Source organism: Aulonocara stuartgranti, assembly GCF_965226115.1.
Source record: "Aulonocara stuartgranti genome assembly, chromosome: 5".
NCBI classification, from domain to species: domain Eukaryota; kingdom Metazoa; phylum Chordata; class Actinopteri; order Cichliformes; family Cichlidae; genus Aulonocara; species Aulonocara stuartgranti.
Window position 1 is genome coordinate 28,534,646 of NC_138943.1, and position 22,881 is coordinate 28,557,526.

Below are 22,881 nucleotides of genomic sequence, written 5' to 3' on the forward strand. Positions count from 1 at the left end.
GTTTAGCAACTAGACTTTTTGCAATGTATTCATGATTGTGTAACATAGGCAGATTGTAGTTTGCTAACATCTTGCTAAAATAAGCAAGGTCTTCCATTAAAAAGCATCATCTCAATGATGGCATGCATTGCCACACCTGAGAAGCTAGCATTTGAACTCTAAATGGCTCCTTCCTTTTTAACATGATGGTATCGGCCTCCAACAGGAATGTTAAAGTTTAACTCTGTCACCAGCAGGAATGACTCATGTTCACTGTCTTTATGCACTGTAATGCAAGGAGTCATAATTTCTTTGAGGTGTGACACATAAATAGCCTCATACACTAAACGCAATGTTAACCTCCTAAGACCCGAAGTCTTTCATGACATGCATTTAAATGTTTTCTTTGCTATTTGGGTTTATTGGGACCTGATGAATGTAAAAACAAAGAATTACCAGATTTTTTTTTTTACCTAATTTTTCTTTTTGAGAAAAATGAGATCCACATATGAGGACATTGGTTTTAAATTTCAATAGAACAGTGGCAGTATAATGTCCTCGTAAGTGCATATCAGGCCCTTGTAGAGAAAAATTAAGTATTTTGGTCTAGACATCCCAAAATGTGATGTCCACATATGTGGACACCGGGTCCTAGGAGATTAAACATTATGTAATGCTAAAATGATCATTGGCACCTTTTTCATTGTGTCTTTTGTCAGCTCAGGATTATGAAACCACCATCAATATCACAATAACTCATTGCTAAAACCTTCACCCCATGTGAAGAATATCACATACCCTCCTACTGTTATCTGTGTATGAAGATTCCACATCGAAATCATTCTGCAAAACAAAAATTGGCAAAGACATGGTCTGTTAGACACAGTCTACAGGGTCCTTCTAACAATATCAGAAAGAAAGATCTGCACTAAAACCAGCCCAGTTTAGCACTTGGCATTTTTGATATAGAGTCATGCTTGTGTCCTTTGTTATTTCAGCATTGTCTTGCTGAAATAATTTAAGACTTTCTTGAACCCGCCTTGAATATTATCTGTGAGAAGAATCCACATCAAAACCATCCTGCAAAAACAAATTGGCAGCCATGTTCTATCAGACAAAGTTCAAGCAGGCAAAGTTTAGCTCCTGGACTCTTTATTTAAGGCCTCTTGATCTTGTAATATGTGCAGAATTTGGTTTAGCATTTAATGGGCATAATCATGATGGTGGGATATGTTCCTCTAAAACCTAGATATGTTGTTCAGCATTGGTGGGGCCGTCACAGATATACACTTATACAGTGCAATACCATCATGAATGATAACTTGAACTGTATGCCAATCACAAGATGGAAGGTTTCCGTTTCATTTAGCCTGAAGGTACAGCACCCAAAGGGAGTCTTAGTGCGGTTCTGAAAAATGAGCAGCAGGCCTAAATTGGGTTCACTGTCCTTATGTACTACTAAATTAACAGCAATAACTAGAATGCAGGGCCTCACATAAACAGCATCTTGCATTAAAATATTCTATTGAAACCTCATGCATTAAACCCATTATCTTTGGCACCATGCCCATCCCCTCTATTATCTTTATAAGAAGACCACACCGTACCATCTACGCACACATGGTCATTCCCGAAAAGTTTCAATTTGTCTAAATGACATCACGTACCCTTATTCTGTTATCTCTGTATGGAGGAGCCATCGCAAAATTATCCTGAAAAATAAGAATGTGCAGAATGTGGTTTGGCATCGTCTTGGTGAAATAAGCACGTCCCTCCTTTAAAAGGAATGATGTGGATCGCTCTAAAACCTATACATATTATATTGTAATCCAATGCTGTCACAGAAACAGCTTTTTAAAACGATTTGTTTTTAATGAGATTGATAGTTCCTCTCTTAATTAACCTTGAAAAACATTGGGTTAAGCAGAACTTCAAAGTTTACCATTGTCCTACTAAGCTAACAGCCAGCTTGACTTTGGTTAACTGCCTTTGTGTACTACAGAATTAACAGTCACATTTACTTTTCTGACAACCAGACAGTTAGTAAAACCAGTATGAACATGATTATCACTGACAGCTTATTCATTGCTTTCATCCGTTATAAGAACACCATAGCCATTGTCATTCACAATACTTCCACCACCTCTGATTAATATCACATACCCTCCGAGTGTTATCTCTGTATTGAGGACCCGGCTCAAAATCATCCTGCAAAACAATATTGGCAAACACATTTTCAGTTACATACAGTCTGCAGAATCCCTCTATTAATAAAGGCATTACATCATGCAGCATTTACACTGCTCTCCCAGGCACCTTATCCATCACCTCTCTTATGAGCTAAGAATTATAGAACCACCACCAATGACGGCTCATTCCTAAAACCGTCACCCCATCTAAACAATAACACATACCCTCCTAGTGCTATCTGCGTATGAAGATGCCACCTCAAAATCATCCTGCAAAAGAAATTGGCAAACATGTCCAGTCTAATAATTCCTGAATGACACTTCTAAACTGCAACAAGGCCAGTGTAGCACCCGAGCTCCATGCTATGGCTCCATGCTCATGTAATATGTACATTTATGTAGCACAGCATTAACAGTCATAAGTAGTTTGTTGAGTCACACATAATATCGTTCTGTGTGAGACAATTTAAGCCTGAATGCATTAAAATATGATCACTTTGTATTAACATTATAAGAATACCATCTCTATCATCTGCCCAGCACCAGTATGATTACACCTCACTCTCAAAAACTTTAAATGACATCACGTACCCTTCTTCTATAATCTCTGTTTGGAGGAGCCATTGCAAAATTATCCTGAAAAACAATTTTTTTAAACACATGAACACAAAAAAGCTCCAAAATACATGCACAATGTGGTTTGGCAATAACTTGCTGAAATAAGCAAGGCTGTCTTTTAAAGCACATTATCTGGGTTTGGCATTGGTTGCTTCACAAAAAAAAAAAAAAAAAAAAAAAAAAATCATCATTTTTGTGTACAATACAATCATGAACACTGACTGTTAAATTATGTGCTTGTAGTGAGATAAATGTTCCTCTCTGTTATTGAGCCTGAAGGATGCAATATCTCCCCAAAATTAAAAGATTAGCTGTGTCACACTAAGCTGCCAAAATCATCACACAACCAAAGAGTAAATACAGTAAAAACATTATGCATTAACACATTTATCATTGGGAGCTTAATCGTTAAAATCTTCACGTCATGTAAACAGCATCACATACCCTCCTAATAATCTCTCTATATCGAGGATCTGGCTCAAATTCATCCTGTGAAGCAAAATTGGCAAACACACATTACTCTGCAGGGTCCTTCTAATAAAACCTCAAATGAAAGTTATGAAAAGGGTCAGTTTTGTGCCTGGTCTCTGATGACAGAGTCATGGTTATGTAACATTTACAGAGTGTAGCGTGTGATCAACTTGCTTTAATAACAAGAGGCTTTCTTTAAAAGTCATGATCGGGATGGTTGCTCCAAAACTTGCATATATAATGTATCATTGGAGCTGCTCTCACAGATGTGTGGATCAACCATACTGTATGTAATAGCACCATCATGAGTGCTGGCTTTTCAACAGCGCACTGATAATGAGATCAATGGTTCATTTCATATTCAGCAAGAAGGACCCAGCATTCAGAAGGTCCAAAGCTTGTTGTGTCACACCTAAGCAGCCTCGTAGAGCTGAAATGTATTATGCAATAACACCAGCACTACTGGCACTTTATCCATAACCTTTACTATTTGCTGAAGACACCAGAACCATCATAAACCCACCACAGCCTAAAGCTGTTCTAAACATGATCACATACTCTACTAGTGTATTTTCTGTAAGGCTGATCCAGCTCAAAATCATCCTGCAAAACAACCCCCCCCCCCAAAAAAACAAAAAACATGCTCAGTTTACAGACTCTTTCCCAGAACAGGTCAGGTCAGCACCTGGACTCTTTAAGAAGAGAGTCCTGCTCATGTAATATGTGAGGAATGCCGTGCATTATTTTGCTGAAATAAGCAAGGGCTTTCTTAAAAAAAAAAAAAAAGGCATCATCAAGATTGTGTCATGTGTTGCTCTGAAATATGTTTTTGTTCTTCAGCATTACTGGTGCTTTGAAAGACGTGGGGATTACTCCTGCACTAATGCACTCCATCATGATTGCAAGCTTTTGAACTGTGTGCTGATAACAAGATGGATGGTTTCTCTCTTATTTAGCCCGAAGGTACAGCACCCAAAAGGAATTTTAAGTTTTTCCAGTTTAGCTCAGTCAAACCTTCTCCCCATCTTAAAAAAACATCACATACCCTCCTAGTGTTAACTCCGTATGGAGGATCCAGCTCAAAATCATCCTGCAAAATGAAATCGGCAAACACGTTTTGTTAGACACCGTCTACAGGGTCTTTCTGGTAATACCTGAAATAAAGACTTTTGAACTGTACGCTGATAAAACGATGGATGGTTCCCATCTCATCTAGCCTGAAGGTACGGCACCCAAAAGGAATTTTAAAGTTTAGCTCTGTACTGCTCTGTCACCTGCAGACTCATGTCTTTATGCACTGCATTATGTAGTGACATAAGAGTCATGATTTGATTTGTCACACATAAATAGCCTCATACGCCTAAACACAATGTTAATGTTAAACATTATGTAATGCTATAATTATCACCGGCAGCTTATCCACCATCTCTTTTATCAGCTAAGGATTATCAAACCAACACCAATAATATCATAACACCTCATTTCTAGAAACCTTCCCACCAACTAAACAATATCACATACCCTCCTACTGTTATCTGTGTATGAAGATTCCACCTCAGAATCATCCTGCAAAACAAAATTGGCAAATACATGGTCTGTTAGACACAGTCTACAGGGTCCTTTGAATAGTGCCACCAAGTAAAATTACTGAAAACATTCTGGTAGCTCACTGCCCAGACTGTCCTGTATTTATAAAACAAAGTTTTGGTTATTCATAGATTTTTTTAAAAGTTGGTTATAGATAAATATTTTAAAAAGAAAAATTAGTAGTAGATAGAAAAGCTTTTTTTTTTTTTTTTTACTAATATTTAACAGTTTATGTCTTACGTAACTGCTTTGGTGTAGTGAGAATGGCAATGGTGAAAGTCTTTAAGCTGTAAAACTTATGAAAATACAGTTAAAAGTTTCCTTCACATTTTCCAAAGCCAGATTAGATTAGAGTCTTTGCTAGGCCATTTCTGCCCCCCTCGCCTTATGTTTAACATCGCTTCTCTATAAAACTGTAAAATATCCTGCACCTTTAGTGGTGCCTACACAGTGGGGGGGCTTACCCATGCTGTGCGCATCATGAGTGACGCTTGAACTGTACCACTTATGCACAGCTATGAGAATACCATTAACTACCCAACGCTAATACTACAGCACCATCATTTCAAAAGCACCACTGCATATCCTCCTAGTGTAATCTCTGTGTGGAGAGTCAAAATCATCCTGCAAAACAATATTGGCAAACACGCCCTCAGTTGCAAAGTCTACAGGGGTCTCTCTTTTAATAAAGACATTACAGGATGGAGCAGTCTCTCAGCTGTGATCATACATCAATGCTCACACTGCAAACTTAGCACCTAGTGTGATGCGATCATCAGCGTGTTAGCAACCCAGCTCACGCGGTGCATCAAAGCTCCTCGTCCCATCCCCCGTCAGAAGGGGGGGGGGGGGGGGGGGGGCTGATGTGAAGCTACAGGAATCCGCCCCCGCGCAGTACAGTATCCCATGTCCACAAACCGACCCACAACATGAGCACAAGTTGCAGCGCACAGAGAGGAGTTAGAGATGAGGTGGGAAAGGGAGAGATGATGATATTGAAACATCCCTCAGAAAGATGCACACATGTGGTTAGAGGACTGAGGTGGACAGAGGTGGATGGATGTAAAAATTAAGATTAAAACAACTACTTACCAGTTTTGGGCTCTTCTTTGCAGGTGCCACTCCTGTGAAGCCAGACAGAGAAACAGAAGGAAAAAAAAAGAGAAAGAGAAAAATGTTACCAAAGGAGTTAGAACATTTATTTCACATTAAAATAAAGGGGAAATTTAAAAAAAGACATGGGTGGGGGAAAAAAGATTAACGCAGACTCCCCAACATTGTCACAACAGAGCAAATCTAGCTCTCGTCTCATTCTCTTTCCTTTCCTCTCTTTCCCTGCTTGATTTCATTCGCTCGCCCCTCCGTGGCTTACGTTTTGGAGGAGGGGGGGGTGTGGGGGAGGTGGGGAGCAGGCAGCGCGATCTATCTGCATCGCTGCCGCGGCCAGCGTTTTGGCTTGACTGGTGCGGCAGAAGAGCGCGGCCAGCTCCGGGGGGGCTAACCCAGCGCTCCCGAGACCCTGGCTACCCAACGGAGGCGCGCACAAGTGAGCGTGTGTTTGAGGGAGGACGAGTGAGAGTTAAGGGGAAAGACAGGATCCTGGAAAGCACCTAAAGCGAATAAAAAGAAGATTGTCAAAGAGGAGAAAAGCAAGCTTTGCTCCGGAGTTCCTGGCCGTAGCATTACCCATGGAGAAGGAGTCCAAGATATTGAACATTAAATTATAGGCAACCGTCAGTTCCCCTCTTACTGAGACCATCTTCCTGTGTCCGCTGAGCACCGCGCTCCGCTGTCAAAGGCTCCAACATCTATAGGCAGTTGGCGCGTCCTCCCAGTCTTTCCCTTCCCTGCTGCCTTTTCCTTTTTTCCCTGTCCCTGTTCCTTTCTCTCTCTTCCTCTCTCTCTCTCTTACTTCACTGCACACTGTCCTCCCTCCCTCCCTCCCTCCCTTTTCTTCCCTCAGCATCATCACCCTCCCTCCCTCTTCTTCTTCTGTACGCTCCATCCCAGCCTCCCCTCCCACCCCCACATGCTGGTAAACATCTACGCAGCTACACATGCACTCTCACAGGCAGGCTTCTGACACAAATCAAGGTGTGCTTATGACAGCCACGCTGCTTCTGCCCAAGTGAGCAGTGACCAGAAAATATCGTTTGCAGCAAGATCGTTGTACCCGACAAAGCGCGCGCACAGACGGAAAAGACTGACAGATTACTGAAATACCAACACAGCTCAGCTCCGACCAGGTAAATGCGCTCCTTAAACACATCGCTCCCTCCCTCGGCTCTGCGTGAAAAAAGCAGCAGTGTGAAGTCACGGATATGAGAACGCGTGGAGGAGTGCGTGAAAGAAAGAAAATACAAGAAGTGTGGTTTTATTTCCCTCTACAACGTTACAGTTCAGCAGCGAGTGGAGTGCTGGCCAAACACAAGCTCCTCTGACATACAAAAGATGTGTTAAAGCACGCACAAGAGTAGGCTGTGCTTCATCTGCGAAAATGGGCCACTACTGTGTGTCAATCCTTTAGGGAAGATGAGAGGATAACATCTCTCTCTCTCACACACACACACACACACACACACACACACACACACACACACACACACACACACACACACACACACACACGCTCTTGTCTTCTTTATCTCTCAGACATCTGGGTTCATTCACAACTGACAGCTCCAGCTGTGTTGCGTCTGCAGTTCTTCCTTCTTTCCCCGCTACTCCCCTTTTCAAATCGATAGGAATCGTTCATTCAGAAGTGCGAAACAATCTGATATAAAAAAAAAAAAAGTAAAAAAAAAAGGATGCATACTAGACATAATCCCACTGAATCCCAAGGTTTTCTCTTTGGACCGAGGAGGCTGTCAGTCAAGGACTCAGGACAGTGTTTTACTATCCTTCATCTGTCCACTGCAATTGATTTGCCGCTGCTCCCTCTCAGTGCCTCTTAGCGGCTCTGCAGCCACACAAAATTCAGAATTTCATAATGTGCAGCACATGTTTTTTGCTTGCTTATTTTGATTAACAGCTTTAAAAATTGAAAGACAAACTGAATATGTTTGTTATTTAAACAATAACAACATGACAGGCGTTCATTTTTGTGCTTGCAAGCTGCATAGCGATATTTCTAGTCTTTTAATGATGCTGTACTCTAATTAGTTGCAAGATACTCCACTAGGTGTTTTGACAAGCGTGCCACAACTTCCTCAGTCTTTTGTTGCCTTCGACTCAAACCTAACTTGAACATCAAATTCCAGTTTAATAGACTGAAATCTGCAAGTGCATGAATTCCATTTAGAGTTTATGCTTTTGTTTAATATTCCAACTTTTTGGAGAAACTACATCGGATAGGAAAACCTGAGATAAATCAATTATTGAAATAAATGTCGGTTTCAATCATAAAGCAAATAAAAACAGGGAAAACACAACTGTGCAAAGGTTAGCTTTACATCTGTGTGCGTCTCTCAGATCAGAAGGGATTGTGAATGTTTGGGCCAACTTCCGGTCCTAATTACACACACAAGGAGGGAAAGAGCATTTTTAGACAGGTGGGCAATTTGGCCTGGCCGGCAGACTGACAGCCTGAGTGAGAGAGCTCAGCTAAATCCTCAGCGCCTCCAGCTCTCAAATAATGGACCAGAACCACTGTGGGCCCTTTTGCTCATTTTACTCTGCTTAACAAATCTTAAACACAAGTGGCACGAGACTCTTTCGTAAGAGCCAATAATCCAACTACTAGGATTTTTCTTTTTTATGATTGAAGATATCAACAGAGCGGCGTGAATTTCAAAGACAGGAAAGTAATGAACTCTACTGCATCTTTGAGGACTGTGACAGATTAATTTAAGTAGCTTGAAGTAATACTTTTGTTTGATTGCCAGAGGAAATAAAACACCTGAAGTTGAGGGAAGATGACTTGGTTTTCTTTTCATATGAACACCCTGAGTTTACCACAACAAAGAATTTTAGGCAAAAACTAGCACAGTTTAAAGTAAGAACTGTTACTAACAGAATCAATATATAAAAATCGAAGCACTGACACACCAAGTCAAAATCTGTGTGCAAAAAATTCAGCAAAACAAGCTGCCAAAGGTGGGTACAGTCTGACAAAAGGCAGTACACCTTGTACACGACCCTGCAACAGATAGGAACTGTTGCACCAACCTGGCAACCCAGCAGTTACTAAACGGAAGCCATTACTAAGCAGATTATGTTGTCTGTCCACAGTGCGTGTCTGTGTGTATGTGCTACTAGGTCTCGGCGAGAAGTGATGGCTTCCAAGAGGCAGGTCCATCTGTCACCGTGGCGACAGTGCCTGGTGACCGTGGGGAACTGACAGATGGTCTCTAAGCAACGCTTGTTGTGGTGAGCTGCTTTCTGCTGTACAGTGAAGGAGTGAAAAGCTCATATCAGCCGTGTCCATCGGCATCCTGAGTGTGACAGTCATGCTAAGCGCAGCGTTACTGAGGATCCTTCTATGTGTGCCTGTGTGTAAATAGAGAAATTACAAGTGCCAGTGTGGCTAAATAGCAAAGAGGACCAGGTTGAACAGGTTAAAAAAAGAAAAAGAAAACGCAGTGGAAGGTAACAGGTTTTCTTATGGGGAAAGAAACTGTCCTTTTTTCCCTCTTTAAATTAAAAATGGTGAACTGGGGAGTGTTTCTCTTCTAGAACTTTAAATCTGGGGTGAAATCCCCTCCTCCCACAAATGCACACATCTGCCCAGGGGAGACCCCAGCGCAAATTATCTGCGGAGCATTGTCATGGAAACAAAAAGATGGTGCAATGTTGGAGATTTACGACTCGCCCAGTGGCTACAGAGGTGTGAAGACATGGGAGATTGGTATGGGCTCGGAGAGCGAGAAAGGCTCACTTCGTCCCCGCCGTGCAACAAGCAATGATTCACCAACTCGAGCCCCTAGCGAGCCAAAAAAACGAGCAGAGGTGAATCGTGGGCACCCGGTGGGCAGGCTGCTCCCGCGATCATTGCTTTTCTGAACTGCAATGCTGTTCGTTATGGTGCCACTGGAACGTTCAGTCAGCAGAATTTTTAATGCGAAGTGGGCAAAAATACAACACTTCCTGCCCATACAGTGAATTGATTTCCTGCTTTAGTCTGTGCAGGGAGCCATCATCAGCGTTTATCTCTTTCTAATGGCTGTGAAGAAGACTGGAGACACTAAACGAGTCTTATGAATGTGCGTGCCGGTAACTCTGAGTTTGTTTATGTGGGTTATGCAGTTTCACATAATTGTGTTCCCGTCTATCAGTGTGCGCCCTTAAAGAAAACAGATCCGTGGAGTGCTTTTTGACAGGAGGCACTTACAAGCCATCAGTGCACTTGCCCACCATTACGCCAATAAGAGCCATCTACAGTGACAACGACCCACTTGGTGTTTTTACCTTCATACCTTCCTTAATCCTAAGGTTACTCTCCTTATGTTCCTTGCATGCTGATGGAAAACACATAGGGAAACTTGTATTTAAACTGTGATTGTCTTTAAGGGTACATGAAGTCACCTGCATGCTGCATAGAGATAAATAAGGGGATTTTGCCCTCTTGCTATAACACCAAGGCTTCGATTACAGTCTTTTGTGGACCCGGACATGCTGGAGACACCACATCTCCTGTAACTTCTCTGACGTCCGTTACCTGGTTAGCAGGCACGCGGATGTTTTCACTGACCCTTGTGGTCGCTTTCAAATGAGGAAATTTACATCACTCGGTCCCAAGTGAACTCTAGTGGACTTGTGAATGCTGTTTCTAGGATGATTTGTAAGTGAATGCTAATAGAGTTTTCCAAGGAGCCATGCAGTTAATCTAAAGTCTTGGACACGTCTTTGGGCCCCTCATTTATTCAAAGGAAATAAAAGAAAGTAACTTTACAGGCAGCGGGGGTTCATCAAATACTTTGACACATGAAATAATTTAAACCTCTTGGCTGTTTCACTCCTGTAACCCGTTGCTTGCTACGGAGAGAAAGGGTCCATATCTCACTTTGAGAGCAGAGACGCAAGAGGCCTGATTGCCAAGCAGGGACTGTTGTGTCACTGATGATTGATGAGTCATGAAGTAGAGGGAAAGAGAGGAAAAGACAGAGAGCAGAGCATCATGGGGGTTTCTACACTGCTCTTTCATCATCTCTCTGATCCTCTGACATCGTTCCTGCCACCATTTTTTTCCCCTTCTCCCCTCATCCACTGCGGCTCCAGTTAATTAAAGGAAAAGCCTAAAGCCTTGCCCCTACGGTAAGGGACTCCATGGGCTCTGTTATGCTTTACGGGTTTTTTGCTGGCTTGTTTTTAGGCCTTTTGTCCCCTTAGAGGAAATGGTCGGAGCAAATCAATGCAAAGTTGTTTTCACTGATTAGATTTATCCTATAATTAAACCTTTCCACAGTGGTTTAAGAGGTGTCTTTCAGCATGACAATGTCCTCATCCATAGAGCTCGAGGAGGTTACTGAATAGTTTGCAGACTATGATGCAAATGCTGGTAATCACATGATATACCTTTTACAGTCACCTGATCTCAATTCAATTAAATACCATTGAGTGACTTAACACGTGTTGCACAGCATTGTCCACCACCATCAAAACACCAAATGGGGGAATTGATTGATACACTGTATTAGTGGTTATTTAATGCTTTAAAAATAAGAAATTCAGTAACCTATTTTGTTCTGGACATAAACTGCTGTGGATGCTGGGAGGAGGCGGCACTGAGACAAGAGCACGCAGAGCAGAAGGGAGAGAATTTTCTCCTCTAATGTTAATTTAATTGGAATACCAGAGGAAAGCGCCATCAGAACATATCAACAGCCAAGGCATGTTGTTTTTAATTTGTTGGAAGAAAGTTTTAATTTGTTGAAGCTTCCGAATCAAGAACGTCACAAAAGCCACTGTATCCAAACCTTTATTATTAACCTTATGATATTTTTGTCCTTCTTCTTATTACTAGGACATCAAGCAGAGCTTTAATAATCCCTCTCAAAGAAAAAAACTACCAAGAAATACATGGAACTGTCAGCTTAACGACATTCAAATGACCATTTTCATTATTTCATTGTAATTAGTATAACAGATTTCCACATTTCCAAAACTGTCCCTTGTATCTGGGCTTCTCCACTGTTCACACAGTCACTTTAGCATTCACCTTGACCACAGTGGTGTTGAGAACTCCCTTTTTATGAGCCAGTTTAAAGTATTGTTTTCCTAAGTCGTTCCTCTATTAACACCTCCGGTTTCCACCATTCTTCCGCCTCCCCCTAGCCCGTGCTGCCAAGCTGCTTCCTGAGCGAAATGTGGGTAAAACCTACGCTTACATTATGTTGTCAGATTACAAGTAACAAGCTGTGTCTGTGCTGTTAGTCGATTACTCACACCCTCATCGGGCCTGCTTGTTTGCAACCCTATGCTCATTTGCGCTGCCATTAGTAAACTACATTAGGTTATTATTGAGCTGAAGTGGCTGCGCCTGTGTTTATAAATTTACACTGTGTTAATAGATTACCCGGAGGACTTTCCACTCCCATTGCTCCCATTTGCCCTGCTTAGTGAATCAGGCCCTTAATGTAAGTTGATTTTTCCTTTAATTTGTCATCCAGAGGTACGTATCCTTCCCCCTTCATGTACATTGGTATGACCAGTTTGCTGCTAGCCCAGCGCGCATTACCGTGCATTCCTGCCTAGATTTTCAAACAGGTAAAAAAATGAAAGAAAATAATGCAACTCTGCATCCATGCTGAGACAAATAGACGTATTTTTTTTTTCCTGAGCTGACTAATGACACGAGCTGCCGGAGCTGCTAGGAAGCTATGTTTCAGAAAAACTGCACCGAAACTAGTTTTCACTGACAAACAGCTATACAACAGGTGTATGCACTCCTATGGACAAAAGAGAGTGGGGTAATGGAAATTAGCATCTATGCAACGGCAAGACATCAGGGGCCAAAATGAATTATGCTGGTGCATCAGTGGGGGCAGGAGAAGACAGGCAGGGGAAAATGAGCCCATTACAGGAGTGTAATTAGACAAATGAAAGCACAATGGATTAGGAAACCTGACTGAGGTAATAAATCATTCCTGCGCGCTTATAGGAAGTACATGACAGAGTGTCAAGTGTCTAAAACCCACTATTTAACCTACGAAGCACTGTTAAAGTGTCTCCACGCTGACCCATAGCTCTTCCTCCAAATCTATTAAATGAGGGAGAGAGGCAAGTGAGAGGGGGGGCATACTGTTGCACGCAGCGGCTTTAACGAGTTCGCTTCTTCGCGCGCTAGTCCTCAGGGATTGGCTCCCATCTTTACGTGGGCGAGCAGGTGTGAATCTCCATCCTGGCAGTGGGGGAACAGAAACGGAAAAGGAGGGACGGAGGGGCGGAGGAGAGGTGGATTTCCACCAATTAAGGCTGAACCAGAGTCTTTCTGCCTTTAATCTATAATTGGATGCATGATCATGAGACTGGCTGAGTGAATGCCTGTAAGCAAGCAGTGTTTGGTTGGAAGGAGAGAGACACAGAGAGAGAGAGGGAAGCAAAGAAAAGACGTATGTGTATTATAAGCAAAGCTGACATCAGGACCCCAATTAGAGGCCAGTGTGCTTTGCTGCTACTGGTGGAGTGATCCTGATTGAGACAGCAGTGAAGAGAGTGTGAGCAGGACAGTAATTAAGGCACCATGACTAGAGCCTTAGATGATGTGCTCCCCAGAGTGTAAATGTAAAAAAAAGAAAAAAAAGAAATACACATGACAATCGAATGATGAACAGCAGCACACACACACACACACACACACACACACACACACACACACACACACACACACACACAAAATGTGCAGCCTAAACATGCTTAAAGACTCTAAAGGATGGGAAACGTGTGGGAGGAAGGGATACACAGTGGGACACTGTAAGCTTTGATGGAGAAAAAGGGACCCAGGTATTCGCTCATTCTCTTAAACTGATTTAGCCAGCCATAAGATCTAAACAAAGTCTACTCATCAATCCTGCCACAAAAAGGCCATAGGAAAAAATGATTTGTCCAGTGAGAACACATTGGAGATGCGATCAAAAATGGTGCTAAAGCAAACATTCAGCGAATCAGCAGAGAATTAATTAGGGGAAAATGAATTGTCAACTATTTTGTTAACTTCAAAGTGTCATTGCTCAAGTTATTTATCAAGACAATAAACATCAATAATCTGTGTCTTCCAGTATTGGAAAGGTCAGAATTTGCTTTGATAAAATTGAAAAAAATTATCAAAAGCAAGCTATACCTCACATCACGCTACTAGATTGGCGCTACATCATGTTCACATACCAGTATCCCTAAAAGAGCTGGAATTTAGTTTTTGGGTTTCATGAGGTTTATTCTTGACTAGCTAGCACCCAGGAGAGAACCACTGCTGTGCACCGGGTATTTTTAGTTGTCTTTGTGAGTTTATTCTGCAGGCTGCTGTCTGTTTAAATGAAAACTCATTATATATTGATTTCAGATTCACGGCCAGAAAAAACATCTGAGGATGTCTGCTTTATTTCCAGGAAACTTAAACTTACATTTTCTTTCCTTCTTTTTTGATAACTTTTATTCTTGCATAGACTTCATAGCTTCACAGCTCTCAGAATTCAATTGTTGGAAAGACATGAGATTTCTCAGTACTAATGTCAACATGACTGGAGTATTGTCATGAGAATTTCTGATGTCTTGCTTTTAGGAGCAGAAACATGAAAATCAACATAAAATGCAGTCCAAAGTCACAAAGACTGATTTAATTTGAAAAAAAAAAAAGTTTAGATGAAGAAGGTGAAGAACTAATCTAATTTGTACCTTTGCTGTCCTATTTCTACGTTAAAAGTTAGATATCTGATGTTGGAGCCATCAAGTCAGCGGATCACTTTCTAATAATAATCTGAAGGAAATGTGTTAGTTTCCTGCTTTTGTATCCACCCTTTTGTAAAAACTCTAGTGCAATAAAAGCCACCATAAAGCGCATTCAGTAATGTTGGTTCGCTTACAATGCTCCTCATACTTTATCCATACCATCCTTGTGTTTCCTCCAGTATCATTCTACTGTCATAGTCTGTCTGTGTCGATCGCAGCCAGCCAATGCATTTACAGAAGCCCAATTAAACTGACGTCTGTTTCCTTGACAGCCCATTAAGCTCCTGCCTGAGATGAGATGAGGCCGAATCGCTTTACGTGCTTGTGTACACAAGCGTGATGAGGAAATGCTACTCATTACCAAAAGCCAGAGAGGAGGGTAGAGAAGCCGTTTGGTCTGCATAGTTTTTGGAAGGTTTAGCCATTTGTTGAGAAGTCAGACAAACAGACTGTGGCAGAAAAAGATTGAGATACAACTTCAGAAAGAGGAAACAGAAAAAAGATTCCATGCGAGATTACAGTGCGAGCTGCCTGCCATTCATCTGACCAATTTCCCTTGGCAGTTCTGAGCACTTAACCTTATGACGGAGATAAACTGCATGCGTGTACACAGACACACACAAAACCTTTTAGTAACTAGAATTAATAAGCCCTAAAGCAAGCAAAAGGAGAGTCTGGCAGAGAAAATGGTCCAATTACTTGTATCACACGGGGCGTTTAGAGCGGCGGAGGTCTGCGTGTCTGAGGGGGGATTGGAGGGAAAATACTGAAATTCAATCATTTCAGTTTTATCCTATTCACAGTTGCTTTGTTTCCATTTAGTGCTCCTCTGCTACCGTGATTTTCAATCAGAAGCCATGACAAACGCTGAGTGGCGCACGGCGAATTACAGGCATTTACACGCGGCTGCACCATTTTCACAGCACTAACGTCGACCGGCTAGCACCGAATTTTTTTACGTTAAGGGCAAAATGTCGCGGGCTTATATCGAGGCGGAGAGCCAGGTGGGTGGATAAAAGGCATGCCGGCACAATTGGTGGCATCTTCAAAGTGATGATCTTGAACGTGGGACTACACTAAAACCCCAAAACACACTAGACATTCTCTCTCCCAGCAAACACAGCAAAAAGAAACAGAGCAGACTGCAAATGAACAGAGACACAGAGAGAAACTGAGTTTTTCTTTTTGAAAAGGAGCGAGAATATTCATACTCTGACCTCAAAACACCAACTAAACCTGAATTTCTCTCCTCTGTTTATCCCTCTTTCGATACTTCTCCCATTTAACCTTTTAGTCTTCCTTCTCCACTTCCGCCTGTCTTCCATTTCAGGAAAGCAGCTATAACTGGCTTGTCAGAGCCGATAACTGTAAACACCTCGCTCTCTCTTCACACTACACTACACCACATCCTCAAATGTTATTTCAACTTCCTCTGCGGCTCCTTCCTTACCGTAATTATCCTTCTATCTTTCCTCCTTTGCAATCTCTTGTATGCTTCCACCCTCTATTTGCATGAATAAATAAATGTGTGTCAATAAAAGAGCACGGTGAGCGGGAACAGCCTGTAAGGCAGAAGCCTATTATTTTTTTTCTGTCAACAGCATCAAGCAGATGCATGCGAAAGGTTTCTTTTGTTTTGCGCTGCTTCAACATATGGGCACATAACTCAGAAACTGCTGCATTTCTACTTGACACCTGCTCCCAACACGTTCCTCATCTCCATCTGCTGTCACAATTTACTAGACGAATGACAAATTTACCGACACGGCGAGTGAACGCAAAGAGAAGTTAGCCTTCACTCACCTCTTTGCACCAGCATGGTGACCTCACTGCCTTTGGGACACTTGCTGAGCAGGTCAACCACCTGGTTGTGGGACATGCTCTGCACATTTCTCTTGTTCACCTCCACGATGATGTCGCCCTCCCTGAGACCGCGGCAGCGTGGGTAGTCCACGATCTGTTTCACTCTTTGCCCCCCACCCCCGGGACTGTCAGCAATGGTGAATCCGAAGCCCTTGTCTCCTTTCTCCATGTGTACGGTGATGAGCTCTGGCTGCGTTGCGATGGATGAGGCCAGGGTGACTACATCACTAGGGTAGCCATGCTGGGAAGAGGTATCAGAAGCCACCTCTGTGGAGGGGCTGTGGGGTCGGGGGAGGCCGTTGACGGGGACCCCGCTGTTGGTTGGACCATTGTTGTTGTTCTGACTGCCGTGGCTGGACGGCGAATCGTAGCTGTTAGAGGGCTCCTGGCCGTTAACGATGATGGGCTCCTTGTTGTCGAGGATAGCCACTGAGGTAACCAGGCTGGTGTTTGGGTCGTCGGGGTCAAAAGGCAACGGATAGCCACGGCACAGCTCCAAGTTGACCATGGAACCAATTGGAATCGATTGGAAGATCTTCACAACTTGAGCATGGGTGTAGCCGAGCACACAGGTGTCGTTAACACTCACAATCACATCACCTTAAAGGGGTGAGAAAGAATGAAGTCCATTTATTTTTGTCAAGTAGAACATCCATCCATGCGTATCCAATTCAGGGTCACCTGATGCAGCTACCCTTTGTTAATAAATACAGGATACTTACCAGTCTCCATCTTGCCATCAAGGGCGGCAGGGCCATCTAGGACTAGGCTCTTTATCTGCAGGAACTCATCTGGCTCATCCCCTCCCACAACAGTAAAACCAAACCCCCTACGACTCTTCTTCAGTTTGGTATTTATGAATGTCCCCTTCAGCTCAGATCGGTTCCTGGTAAAGAAAGGCTTCCCTCCTAAAAACACAGACACAGATAGCTCAGCTTTCACCACATTGGATGCCACAGCAGATACTCAAGAACTGGGTTAAGCAGCAGTTGGATTCAGTTTGCAAAGCCCTGGAGCTACTAAACCTCCTCAGGTAAAGAATTATTGCTACAGTGAAGAGCCTTTGCTCGCTTGTGTCAAACCATCTCTGCGCAACCATCGCAGCAGGTATCATTAAATGCACAACAAATCTTCTCTGATTGGTGTTTGTCTTGAACAGGCAAGGACAACTGTCACTGCTTGACGATTGCTCACATGGTGCAAACAGGTCAAAACAGACCTATTACAAGAAAATGATTAATCAGGTTAAAGGGAATGTCTGTCCCGTTTGTAGCAACTGAAAATAAAATAAATTCATAATTATAATAAAGGTCAATCAAATGGACCAATATGGCAAGGCCATGATGATCCACTTGGTAAAAATAAATCCGCTTGGCATCTTTCTTGGCCTTAAGACAACAATTCTGATGGCCAAAGATCCAAACGGGACAATAAAAAAAAAAAAAAAAAGTTAAAGGGAATGAACAGAATCATAAGCATCAAGTCAAACTGAAGGCTTAACTGATCCCATTTGGCAACTACATTAAAAGTTCATATAGAAAAGACTGAGTATGGTTGAATGACTTTCTTCAGCACATGTAACTCAGTGAAACATTGAGCAAAACCGGAAATAAGAAGCCCGAGTATAGACATGCAAAGCCTTTAAATCTGAACTCATCTACTGTTATCGCCGCTGGAATCAGTCCATATTAACTTTTTGATAATAATGATCATTTATTACTTATAATTTTAATTTACAACGTGATGATGTGATGGGACAAAAACAGTTTAGACAGGAACTTATTTCAAAATAGTATGACACCACTTCAGCTCTTTGAATGTCTAATATGCAGGCTGCTGTTTGCTTTCACTGGCGGTTTGGCATTTGAAGACACAACAGGCGCACCAGATATCTGTAGCCTGAATAGCAATGACATTGCTTCAGATGAAGGTCACATGACCGTCGTGTTCGCATAAGCGATGTCTCCGGCTTGTTTCAATCAGCTGCTGAAATCTCATCTGAGAAGACATCTGTATCACTCCACACTGGTTGTGAGGGTTTAACTGAGACACATCTATATGAAAAAAATTTGACAGTGATCTTGTGAAAGAACAACTGCTCAAACGACGACAACGACATCTAAACTCGATTCTCTTTTTCTTGACTTTGCTATCTAATTATACGGCATTAAGGATAAAGTTTATCTTTTCTACTAGGAATGAAAAACAAACAGATGAATACACAGGCACAGGCTGAGCTCCGCTTCTCTATTAAAGGACACGATGCATGCCAAACGCACAATACTTCGGATACACAAATGATTGAGGAGATGTTGGCAGAGAAGAAAATAAGAAGAGAGAGGATGATGAAGACTAAAGGAACGTCTGTGTGGTGACCTGCAGCACCACATTAGGTTATGGCAGTGCTACAGCTTACGCATTCAATGAAAAATGCATTACCCTTGGAGTTGGTCTGTGCCCTTGTGTTTTATTGTCTACATGCATGTGTGTTTTCATGCTCAGTGCCTTTTGAATTGGATTTTTTTCCCCTAGACTAGGGAAAATGTAACTAAACTGTGTGCTGATATGGGTGGCTTTATCCACCAGGGATCTAGAGATGTAAGAACAGACCAGGAAGCGGGGGGAACATGAAAAGCAAGTGTGTTAGATTAAAAGATTTCAAAAGTGATGTCTTTCTATGGAGTAATATGGAGTGCCGGCACAGTCGAGCTAGCAGGAGTTTGAGACTGGGGGTGTGGAGGGAGGGGTAAGACAAAAAGATGGACAGCACCAAGCAGTTAAACCAAAGCAGAAAGCTGGGTGGGACCAGACAAAAGGCAGCGAGACGACAAAAGGCAGCGAGACGGCAAATGTGCGCTATAAAATAAAGAGATCGATGAGGGAGAAGGAAAAGGCTGCCGACAAAGCAGCAAGAGAGAGTAAGAGGGAGAGACAGGGTGAGGCAGTTAATTCTCTGCCATGGCTGTGCTAATTAGACAAGCTGCTAGTGGGAGGCCGGTATAAAAGGAACTGGCAACCAGGAGAAGGAAACCCACTGTAACGGCGAGACTCTCTATTTGTGTGTGTTTGTGTGTCACTAAATGATGGGTGAAATCAGGCCATTATGTGGAACAACACAGCAGAGGTTTCCTGAGAATCAACACGTTGCCACGATAAACACAGGCAGAGGGACATTTATGGAAGGGCACTCGGCAGAGCGTGTCTTCGTAAAAATATGCAGACTGGACGCAATTTTGTTTAGTGCACGTGTCACGCGAGTTCAATTTGACTTATAAAAAATGCATGATGTGATTTATACAGAGAGCAGCTTTACAGTGTCAGTTCAGTTCTGGTCCTCCATCACGACAACTCAAACAGGGCCTGAGGCGCTGGCACAGGAAAACAAACTAAGCTGTAAAAGATGAATTTTGTTTAACTTATAATAAGTCGCTCTGGGTGACGCCGCCTGGAAACAAAAAAGTTATGCATAATCCTCATTTCGCTTGGTTGCAGGCTTTAGCTCTCTGAGGATGACAACTTACGTTTTTGTCCCATCGCGTTGGGCACTGCGGGCCCTGTCTGAGGGTCCCTGTAGGTCTCCTGGTGGTTGGCAGCATAGCTAGCCAACGGAGCCCCTGCCATCGTCGAGTCTTCGATCCATTCTGCAACAGCGAGAGGCACATGTTCTCGAGATGGAGTCTAGACAGGTGCAAAGTTGTCCTACTTGAACGAAACTGAGGCTAAGACAACACGTCCTGCTGTGCTGTGTGCTTGCAACAAAGCAAATGCAGCTCCGATGAAGCCGACAGAACTACTGTGCAGCGTGTTAATTACAGTGGATGAAAGATTGATGTGAAGCCTTCTACCCACTACAGATTCATGTTTCACTACTGAGCTCAGTATGAACACAAGCATTAATATGGTTTCGCATCTCTCTTCTCAATAAAACTGGTGGTGTGGGAAACCAGAAACAACTGATTCCCTTTTTCTTGACTGCCTACCACCTTTGATTAATCACCTTGCTAGCCTGCAGTTTGTCATAATATTCATAACAGATAGATGAAGTAAACACGTGTTTGAAAAACTGATTGGTTTTTTTTTTTTTTTATCTTTTACAGAGAGATTCAACCTTCAATTGGGGGGAAAAAAAAAAATCAGCAGGTGAATCTAATGTTTTATGCTGAATGAGCAGAATGTGGAGTGCAATAGGAGAATTCCCTCTTGAGTTGACCTGCATTTGCAATTAATTTCACTGTAGGGTGTCCTGTGAATATGCAAAGAAAGGAGGACAAGAGCATCACTGAGCTACCCGTTGCTTGGTTTTGGGCAGCTGTCTCAGAAGAAGTGTTTGGGAAGAGTTCTTATTAGTGTTACAACTGGCAGCATTTTATTAAGTAACACAAAATTAAGGGTCTCCACTCCAGCTCTTAAGCAGGCAGGTGGGAGCCAAACTTACCTTCGTCCAAAGCAAACAAGAATCAAAAGGTAGCACAGAAAACTGAAATTAACTTCAAAAAGGCTGCGTGGTGCAGCCGCAAATAATAGTTATGCCTTTATGGGAGGGCACTTAGCAAATCATAAGGCAGGAGCTGGCAGCAAAAATAAAACCGTAGCAGTAATAGGCATTGGCAGATAAAGTCACACTCGCTCATACTCACACAGACAGACACGCAGAGCATGCAGGCAACTCATTTATACTCATGAATAAGAAAGAAAGAAAATGACGCCCCTGGTGGGGGCTTGTGAACGAACCTCGGATGTAGCGCTCACCTTCAGGTGGCTGCTGGCTCTGGGGCTGAGGCTGCTGAGGCTGCTGCTGTTCCAGCTGCCTGCGCTTCTTAGCCTCTAGCACCGGATTTTCATACTGGGTCTTCCTGTTGATATGACTTTGGGACGGTGGACGGAGTGGATGAAAAGAACATAAGAATACAGAACAAGATGTAAGGGGGGTAAAGATCAGCAGGAGAGTAGAGCACAGCAGGGACACGGAGAAGAGGATAAGGTAACAGCAGAGCGGGAGAGGGTCAACAAAGGGCGAGGGGATTGGGGTGGGGAGTGGAGAAACATGGCGATAAGCTTTGATTAATACATGGTGGCACAATGCACACACACCCACGCTTACACAGAAACCTCTCTTTGAGATGCACATGACACAGCCGTGCCTACAAATCACATCAAATAAATCCTTTTGTGCTGATGGCTTAATTTCGCTGAAACCACAAACATCTTTCACATTACAGCCTGGGAGGTTTCCTACTAACCTAACTAGCACTGAAAAATGGAACCTGAAAGTGCCAAATTATACAGCAAATGAAGGAAACTGTGAATAATGTATATTAGAAAAAATATTGCAGAAACAAAGAGGGGGGGGGATGCCACAGCCTTGGGCCCACAGGTGCTGCTTTGAACAACATAAAAAAAAAGAAAAACTAAAAAAACCCAGCATAAAACATATTTGTATTAATGCTGAGGCCCAGGGGCTTCACACAATATGAGATACGCACATATGTGCTCGCACAAACACGCTCGCTGCATATTTTTGTTCATTTATTTCCGAATGTTAATGACACAAACAATGGCCTACATTTTCCAGGACACAAAAGGACTGAAATAGCTGAAGCAAGAATCTGGCTGTGATGTCTTCCATTAGCAGTGAGGTTAAGAGTTTTTGTTGCTTGAAAGAAAAGAAAAAAAGAAATGTGTGGATGTACTTCTATTTATGCACACGAAGAAGAAGCTGGGAGCTATTTCTAGATTTTTCTGCGGCGTCAGCCTGTGCACTTACTCAACATAGTAGACTCCATACACTGGATCATCTATTTTCTCCCATCCTGGAGGAAGTTCTGTAAAGAAAAAAAAAAAGATAATGAGACAAAGGAAGTAAGTAAATCTTGACTTGCAGGAAGCCGTGTATTGAGCCATTTGTGGCAAAGCCAGGAAAGACCTTTTGCCACGCCATTGTAATCGGCCCGTCAGTCAGTCTCCGAGGCCAGAGCAGCTCAACAGCTTCACAGGCTGTCTGGCTGTTCTCACCTCTGTCCCCCTCACAATGCTGACATTTCCACCCATCAGATAAGAACAGAGCAAGACCCCCATCGGCACAGGTGGATGTATGAATGCGGGGAGGGGGGTAGAGAGATGAAAGGCACATGAGAAGGAAATCGTGAGAAGGAAGTGGACAGGAGCACGGGAAGTGGGAAGAAATACAGGGAAAAAACGGCAATGAAGAAGAGGCAGCTAAAGTTATAAATGACAGGAAGCAGGTGGAAAATTCCAGGCTTAGAAACCTTTGTGCAAAATACATTGAAGCTAA

General features: G+C 42.7%; 1 protein-coding gene across 41 annotated transcripts in view; it reads right to left on the minus strand.

Moving 5' to 3' along the window:
* The window catches only part of magi1b (membrane associated guanylate kinase, WW and PDZ domain containing 1b), a 135,722-nt gene that overhangs the window by 24,282 nt on the left and 88,559 nt on the right, over positions 1 to 22,881 (minus strand). For 11 of the 41 annotated variants that reach the window (XM_082533671.1, XM_082533654.1, XM_082533641.1 and 8 more), the window contains exons 8-21: positions 22,354 to 22,411; positions 21,321 to 21,454; positions 20,111 to 20,230; positions 17,312 to 17,497; positions 16,530 to 17,189; positions 5,937 to 5,968; positions 4,779 to 4,823; positions 4,303 to 4,347; positions 3,231 to 3,275; positions 2,760 to 2,804; positions 2,394 to 2,438; positions 2,143 to 2,187; positions 1,647 to 1,691; positions 778 to 822 (exon numbers count right to left, since the gene is read on the minus strand). In XM_082533671.1, the coding sequence (XP_082389797.1) occupies positions 778 to 822; positions 1,647 to 1,691; positions 2,143 to 2,187; positions 2,394 to 2,438; positions 2,760 to 2,804; positions 3,231 to 3,275; positions 4,303 to 4,347; positions 4,779 to 4,823; positions 5,937 to 5,968; positions 16,530 to 17,189; positions 17,312 to 17,497; positions 20,111 to 20,230; positions 21,321 to 21,454; positions 22,354 to 22,411 (1,550 nt within the window). Of the gene's footprint in view, positions 1 to 777; positions 823 to 1,646; positions 1,692 to 2,142; positions 2,188 to 2,393; positions 2,439 to 2,759; positions 2,805 to 3,230; positions 3,276 to 4,302; positions 4,348 to 4,778; positions 4,824 to 5,936; positions 5,969 to 6,530; positions 6,638 to 16,529; positions 17,190 to 17,311; positions 17,498 to 20,110; positions 20,231 to 21,320; positions 21,455 to 22,353; positions 22,412 to 22,881 lie in introns of those variants that run through there. The other 30 variants (XM_082533675.1, XM_082533674.1, XM_082533672.1 and 27 more) reach the window with 21 other exon arrangements.